The 8,426-nt window shown below is 41.0% G+C and overlaps 1 protein-coding gene across 1 annotated transcript; it reads right to left on the bottom strand.

Moving 5' to 3' along the window:
* Positions 1–259: 259 nt before the first annotated feature.
* cnih4 (cornichon family member 4) lies at positions 260–5,735 on the bottom strand. The gene is made up of 5 exons (XM_077598736.1): positions 5,479–5,735; positions 5,148–5,216; positions 4,566–4,678; positions 1,065–1,205; positions 260–960 (listed from the first exon to the last, which is right to left on the bottom strand). Exons 1-5 carry the CDS (start codon positions 5,545–5,547, stop codon positions 933–935), a joined length of 420 nt encoding a protein of 139 aa, XP_077454862.1. The 5' UTR covers positions 5,548–5,735; the 3' UTR covers positions 260–932.
* Between the last annotated feature and the right edge of the window lie 2,691 nt (positions 5,736–8,426).

Below are 8,426 nucleotides of genomic sequence, written 5' to 3'. Positions count from 1 at the left end.
TCAGTGTGCTTAGGGAGGTTGTCTTTCTGCCCGGACAAACACAAAATTTGAGGGAACATTGATTAACACCATCTAAAATTTGTATTTGCATTTTTTTTATAAAGAATTTAATACATTATTTACTAAATTCACCGAACCCCACTGACCGCATGCAACCAGTATTTAGTTCGGAGCCAGAAACCATTTAATCTCAGTCAGGTATTGCAGCATTCCTCCTAATTTGCATAAATGATTTCTAATCGGCAAAGAAAGACAGTGCTGTATTTTCGTTTTTATTTATGAAACTCAAAAGACAAAAAAAATAAAAAATAACACTGCAACAGAGTTTTGTCTAAAACAGGCATCAAGCTGACCAGGAGTCACTGGAACCATATTTACACACCTGTTTTACACTGGAGTATTCTTTAAAAAGCGTTGCCTTTTAGTCAATGCACACGGCTGTGTGGCGGAGTCCTGCTGAAAATCAAACAGCACTCAAGATATTGAATAAACTTTCAAATAAAGGAATGTCTGACAGGAGTTCAACAACCCAATCACATAAGTGTTTAAACAAAAAAAAAATTTGATGCTCATTATTGTTTAAAATGGCCAACTCAAAGTGTGCAGTGAAAATACAAAGTTTTTTCCTCACTCCAAACACTGCCCAATTTCTAAAGCGTCTGCAGTGCAATAAAGACACTTTCAGTGCAAAAGGAATACCACCACTTTAATGTAAATTTCAGCAATAAGGTGATGACTTTTTAGCTTTCCTTGCAGACCATGACAAAAGTCAGTTTACTGTATTCATTTAACTTTCTCTTTGTCTCTGAGGCAAAGTTGTTTTTGTACGAGTCCACTATTGGCACGAAAATCTTTTCAAGAAAGCAGTTTGGAGCAAAGATGGGAGCAGTCAATCCAGGAGACGGTGGCAGTTGTGGAGTTTGTGTGTCACTTCAGTCGTTGATCAGAGCCAAGATCATGCTGCAGAGAAACACGCCCGCCACACGTGTTAATGCACATCTGTCACTTTTTGGCCGCTCCAACATTTTGCAGCGCATGTGTAAATGCTTGATGTGCTCAACTACCTGTACAAATAGATGAAGAAGCAAAGCAGGTGGTAGCCGAGTTTGATCATGGCCTCTTTCATGTGGGACTTGAGCTGGCCTCGGTTGTGGATCTCCGTGGGGTCAAACACGCCCATGTTGCCCAATGGGACCTTCACGTATCTGCAGGAAAATCAAATGAAAGGAGTCGATTCATAAACTGCCATAGCGCGCGCACCTTTGTAACAAATAATTGCTGCCCTTCTGATGATTCCTTTTTTACCCTACATCCATTCCATTCCACCAAACTACCGTATTTTCACATCTATAAAACGCACTGTGTGATAGGGCGCAGTCTCATTTGCGGGTATATTTTGTTTTTTGTCAATACATTGGACGCCTCGTCCGATAAGGCGCTAGCATGACACGAGGCTAGTGTATGTTATGCTAGCCGCTAACGTGCCTGTTATGCTAGCTGCTAGCGTACGTTAGGCTTGGCACTAGCGTGTTTTTTAAAGACAGCATGAGCAAAACTTTGCTACGTTTGATAATGCGTTATTGAGGTCAAAGGTACACTCTGATATAAAGAGTTCGGCGTTTAACATGCTAGGCTCCACTGTCAGTCAGAGTTGTGTATTCCGGGAACTTGATTCCAGCTTTGGCGAAAGCTCGAACAACAGTGCTGGCCGACACTTGAGCCCAGTCATCCACAATCCATTGTAACTCGTGACATGCATCACTCCCAAGCCTTTGATTCTCCTCGCTGTTATATCGGCGTCGACAACTCATTCCAGTTCGTCTCACGTAACTCGTGCGACGCTGCCTGCCCGAACTACAATGTTGGCCATCCGTTAGCAAAGCTGTTAAATTGTGTTCCATCCATGGCTTCAGTCCATTTTCCAAGCGTTCACACCCACATTGTGTTGTCATTCACGCCAGGCATTTCCTCTGTGTAGCTCTGATATGCTGTTTCTTTAAGTATTGAGTCTTTTTGAGGGTTAAAAGCGCTGCAAAAACACGGAAGTCAAATGCCTTGCCACTCCCCTGGGATGCTTTGAATTGATTTACCGTAATGCTTGGAATGCGCGGGGCGGCTATTTATAGGGTGAACGTCCGCTGGGTTGATTGCAATAAGTAGCGTGCCGGCAAGAAATAAAACCAGTCACTGAAGCGGTCAGGGCCATACAAAAATTGAGTTTAGTGCACAGATTAAATGCACCGACCGATTGGGCGCATCGACCATTTTAGAGAAAATTTAAGACTTTTAAGTGCGCCCTATAGTACCTATATCCTACTGTATTGACTTCTAAATACAGTAGTAACCGATGTCCCTGATCTACGACGTTGCGATTTGAGGGCACCTGTGGCTCATCCGTTATAAATTCCTCTGTACCATAGCTTCCAATGCTAGTTAGTGCATAGTTGTTGTTCGTGTTCATGTGCCTTTTAATCCCTTCTTTTTGTACATTATGGCCCAAAACAAGAAAGAGAAGTCTTCCCGGTTCAGCCAAAAGAATAGCAATTACTACCAACAAAGCTGAACATCATAAAAAGAACGCGGAAAGGAGATACTGATTTACATCTGTAAAGATTCGCTGGATTCAGAGTTAAACCGTCGCGGGAAAACGCTTCGTTCTTCGCCAAATACAGTTTTGTGTTGACACAGACCTCACGTCGTGGCAGTCAAAGACAAACAAGTTCCGTTTCGCCTAAAACTATGAATAGTAATTCAAGGAATCGGGTTGTATGTAGGGATGTTATGATTGAGCCTTGCTGCTCGAATTTGATTTGACCAAATGGAGCAACAGGCGTGTCAAAAAAGCTGTGCTGTTTCACAGTGAGGCAAGGTGGCTGTCACAAGGAAAGGGTTGGCCCCAGTTTTTGAGCTCAGAGAGGAGATAAGAATGTTTTTGGAGCAGGAGCACAAGTATGAAGTTGCAAGCAAGTTTAGTGATGAGAACTTTCTGATGTAACTGGCCTACCTCAGTGACATATTCGGAAAGCTCAATGAACTAAATCTACAGCTTCAAGGGAAAGATCACATTTTCCCAGTCTGAGGTTTCAAAGAGTATTATTGTCACAGTGAAATTATTTTCCATTTTAGGCATTTAGCATGTCTTGAAAAAATAAATTACTTTTACTTTTTGGAAACAGATGTACATTTAGTCATATAAAATGTTTAAAATTGGATTATATATTTTTTTAAATGATGGGAGGGATGCAAAATGTGAGTCCTTATATTATATATACATTCTATATATCTATATTTTAATGCAGTGTTTCCCAACCACTGTGCCTCAGCACGTTGGTATGCCACGGGAAATTACAATGTAATATTCAGAGAGAAAATTTAATATGAAAATTACGAGATAAAAAATTAACTATTACAAGGTTAAAATCAAAACATGGTGAACATTAAATTATAGATTATACTACTACAAGATTCAAATTGTGAAACAGTCATTTTGTTGCTTATTTTTCTCTAACATGAACCGGAAGTTGTTTGGTTTCGAGGGCATCAACTTCTGACGACATAAAGTCTGTGTGAGCACAATTTCTTTTGCATAATATTAGGAGATTTAAGTAATATTTGGAGAAAAGTCATAAAATCATGCAATTAAAATCATTACATTACTCATTTTTGCATCACTCGAAACGGGAGTTGTTGAGGGTCCGCAGACATCAACTTTTGGTGACATTAGGTCAGTGTGAAAAATTAAATTTTAGATTCATTTTGGAGGTTTATGTGATTCCTGCTGATAAAACTTTGATGAGAATGACTATTGTTAATACAGACGCTCCCCTACTTACGAACGAGTTAGGTCCCGAGTGATTGTTCATAAGTTGAATTTGTTCGTAAGTTGCTCAGTGCTATATTTTGTATTATAATTTATGTTTAAGGCCTATATAAGTATATTGAAGGTTTATATAAGTGCATTTGTATGTTTAAGGCTTGTATAAGTAACACACACTGGTTTGTACTGAAAAAAACATTTAATAAAATGGAGAGAATACATACAGTACTGTATACATACATTAGAGATTTACTAGAAACTGGCCGAAAGAAGCTATCTAATAACGATTGCACTGTTTTCTTCTTTTTTCCCCCTCATAAATGATGCGGTAGCACTGTATGGCATCATTCAATTGATTTGCAAACTTTGTGCAACATTCAATATTTGGGTCCTGCTGCTCGATCTTTATGTTTATAAATGGTACCGACGGTTGAACGATTCAAGTTGTATTCTCGTGCAACGCTCACCACTTTCTGACGCGCATCAAGCTTCGTTATTATTGCCACTCATTTTAAATGAAATGGCTTGCCTCTTCCTTGCACCTCCCTCAATAGAAGCCTTTCGCTTTTCACCAACCATATTCAATAATGGATGCACGAGATATTTAATGATAAAAATGAAAAAGGTTCTTTGCGCACTGGAGATACGTTCACGCACTTCCGCACTGCAACGAACTGGGCATGACAACTGGTGTTGTACAACAATTCTGATCCTGGTCCTCTACCAGCTAAAGAGAAAGGCAGCCTACCTGTAAACGTCCCAGGCTGCTACAGGGAGGTTGAGGAGGAAGATGAACCAGTGAGTTGAGATTAACATCAGCATGGTGGACACGCACTGACCAACCATCTCTGGGATCACCCACTGAACACAAAACATAATTAAACTTAAAACGTTTTGAACTCGGGCGGCTGAGTGGATGGTGCATCGGCCTCACAGTGAGGGACCTGGGTTCAAATGCAGGTCGGTCCACCTGTGTGGAGTTTGCATGATCTCCCCAGGCCTGCGTGGCTTTTCTCAGGGTATTCGGGTTTCCTCCCACATTCCAAAGACATGCATAGTAGGCTGATTGGACACTCTAAATTGCTCCTAGGTATGAGTGTGAGCGTGAGTGAATGGTTGTTTGTCTCCTTGTGCCCTGCGATTGGCTGGCCACCAATTCAGGGTGTCCCCCGCCTCTGGCCCGAAGTCAGCTGGGATAGGCTCCAGCACCCCCCGCGACCCTAGTGAGGATAAAGCGGTTCAGAAAATGAGGTGAGACGTTTTGAACTCATAGACAACCAAATGCATAACCACATGAACGTTGTACGAAAACGAAACATTGGAGACTTACTTTGTTGAGTTTGGAGCAACATGCCCTGGCATTAATGTAGTCACATTCCAAATCAGACAAGGTAATAATCTGACGTTTATGTCAAGGTTGCAAAGACCAATAGAAAGGTCAAACATTCAAACCCTTACTCAAAAGTTCCATTGTGAAATATTCAAAATATGTATATGTATACTGCCTCGGATAGACAGTCATAGCTGGATAGCTAGTGTATTAGCATTTTAGTTCGCCTTTCTGCCCATTTGTCGGTACAAAGAACGCAAACACATTTCGAACGCGGTACAGTTTCAACGAAGGGGCCTCGCCCAGGAGAAAATACATTCGGAAAGGATACAAAATAGACTGACAGGAAAATCAGGACACAACAGTCGATCAGTGACAGAATGAACACGGCGGCGTCCATCTTTAGCACTGTGGTTGAAACACCGAACAAACAGTGCCTCCCTGCGGTTGGAGGATGCAACGCGGCCTTGACAGGGCATTTCCTACAAAGGGTAACGTATTTATTCGAGTATAACGCTCAGCTCACACCAAGGATTGCACGGGTACTGGTAACTGGCAAAATTACAAACCATTTATTCACAACATATGGTATAGAAACCTGGTAAAACAAACTACCAGTATGAACACAATTCTCAAATGGAATTTACCATTTTAAATCCTTAAAGTCTCTAATTCATCATCATATTTAAAAAAAAATCAGTCTGATTCATCATGATAATATTTAAAAATTCATCATCATCAGACTCACCAAAGAATTCATTAAATTCTTCTTGAGTTCTTTTTTTAAGTGTGATAACTGGCCAATAGAACGGGCTCTCGTGCCCCATCTAGCGGACAAAGACAGGTTGTACATCTCCCATTATAACAGCTGCCGAGGGCTTTTTCACAGGCGGAGGGCAGTGTTTCAGCGGGATTTGTGTATAACGCGCACCCGAACTTTGCTCCAGTTTTTTGGTACATAATTTTGCGCGTAATACTCGTATAAATATGCAAATGTTATTTACAACATCTATAGAGCCGGGTTGCTAACTTCCTGTGTGGAGTTTGCATGTACTCCCCATGTTTGCGTGGGTTTTCTCCGGGTCCTCTGGTATCATCCCGCATGGACTCCAGCACCCCTCCGCGACCATTGTGAGGATAAGCGAAAATGAATGAATGATTAATGGATTACTTTCTCAGGAAAAATAGGAAAATGGTAAAACTGAGGAACGTCAAAGAACACTTGAAATGCTTTACAGCACAGTTGTCCAAAAGGGCCCTCAAGGGCCATTGTGGGTGCAGGTTTTCGTTCCAATTGAAGAAGAGGATACATTTTCGCCAATCTGATGTCTAAAAAGTGTAATCAGTTGGTTGCCGTCATCTGCTGCAGGTTTCAGAAGTATAACCTCATTGGTTAAATTTTCTGTGCTAGATTAGTTGGAACAAAAACCTGCACCCACTGCGGCCTTTTGTGGTATAGTTTGGAGTTTGGACACCCCTGCTTCACAGAAAAGTAGAAAGTATAGTAAATGTATCTTATATAAGATGTTCACCGGTATTAATTTTTGGCTCCCGATACCGATACAGTGGTACCTTGAGATACCAGCTTAATGCGTTAAGGGACTGAGCTCGAAAGTCGATTTACTAGTAACTCAAACGCACGTTTCCCATAGAAATGAACTAAAAACAAATTAATCGTTCCAAACACCAAAAACCAGATATTGAATTGGAAAAACATTTTTATTTGTTCTAATTCGCCATCTATTAACAAAGTAACAAATAACTAGTGGTTTAATAGTGCTAAAATGTGTTTAATAGTACTAAAATTAGACAGATTTCGCGGAGGGGAGAGGGACAGAGAGAGGTGGGGGGGCTATTTGCATGGCAACGCGCTCGTAACATAACATAAACAAAATTAAATGAACTTGGATTACGATGCAGACACACTCAAAAATAAGTTTAATCTAACCTTGCACTAAACGTAATTCTAATTTAGTTTGAAATGTTTATACCTTTCTTCTGGCTCAATTTGCCCCGCCTCCACCCTTACATTCAGATGCAACCTATCAAGGGTTGTTTGCTTTTGTCTTCCCTTCAAAATATTCCCAAAATGATACACACAAATGTCCTCACAATAGGATAACGCACGACCACTTGCCAACGAAAAGTAGCATATACTACGTATACTCTCATATTAGCGATCGCTCTGCCATTTGCACTGACTAATGGTAAAAAAAAATGCAACGCAGTGCTCGCAGGGATATTACACGAGGGAGTTGCGACCAGAAAGACAGTGCTCATGATGTTCTTATGAGCAGCCTCTCACATCCGCTGTATGCTCGTATATCAACATTTGTCTCGTAACTCAAGATAAATAATTGCTCAAAATTTTGCTTGTATCTCAAATTGCTCGTATGTCGGGGAACTCGTATGTCTGGTATTACTGTAGTTTTTTTTTTATATAGGCTATTTATTTCTCAGGCGACCCGGCGGATGAGTGGTTAGCGCGTCGGCCTCACAGCACTGGTGTCCAGGGTTCAAATGCAGTTCGGTCCACCTGTGTGGAGTTTGCATGTTCTCTGGTTTCCTCCGGGTACTACGGTTTCCTCCCACATCCCAAAAACATGCATGGTACTCTGGTTGATCACTCTAAATTGCCCGTGGGTATGGGTGTGAGTGTGCATGGTTGTTTGTCTCCTTGTGCCCGGTGATTGGCTGGCCACCAATTCAGGGTTTCCCCTGCCTCTGGCCCAAAGTCAGCAAGGATAGGCTCCAGCACCCCCCGTGACCCTAATGAGGATAAAGCCGTTCAGAAAATGAGATGAGATGAGACGAAATAAATTACTGCATTCTCACTTGAATGTCAAATTTTTCCTTGTGAATATGAAGAGAAAATTTGTACAGGATATGACCCCCGTGTCCCTCCCTATATATAATGCAAATGCTTATTAGAGACTAAATTGCAAAGTGTGTGAGTGTTAGCCTTTTGTCCCAACCATTTCCCTATGTGAGCAAAAGTACAGAACATTTGACTAACAGGTGTGGTTTTGTTGCTCAATTTCATTATGCCATTAGTTATGCAAATCGTTATTAGTCTTGAAAGTCTACGTGGGACACAGGATCGTGACCTAGTAGAGATCATATTTGGCCGACAAATGGAACATTTCAGGTTTTATTCTTGGCTCTGAGCCATCATCATTGGTGCGGTTATTATTTTCCAGTCTATATATAACTGTTTAAAATGTGATCCTTTTTTTCTGTTTTTAAGCATGCGCTTACAAAGTATCAGATATGGCAAGA

The sequence above is a fragment of the Stigmatopora argus genome, chromosome 4 (genome assembly GCF_051989625.1).
Source record: "Stigmatopora argus isolate UIUO_Sarg chromosome 4, RoL_Sarg_1.0, whole genome shotgun sequence".
In the NCBI taxonomy this organism is placed as follows: domain Eukaryota; kingdom Metazoa; phylum Chordata; class Actinopteri; order Syngnathiformes; family Syngnathidae; genus Stigmatopora; species Stigmatopora argus.
This window is presented reverse-complemented; position numbering and strand designations above follow the sequence as displayed.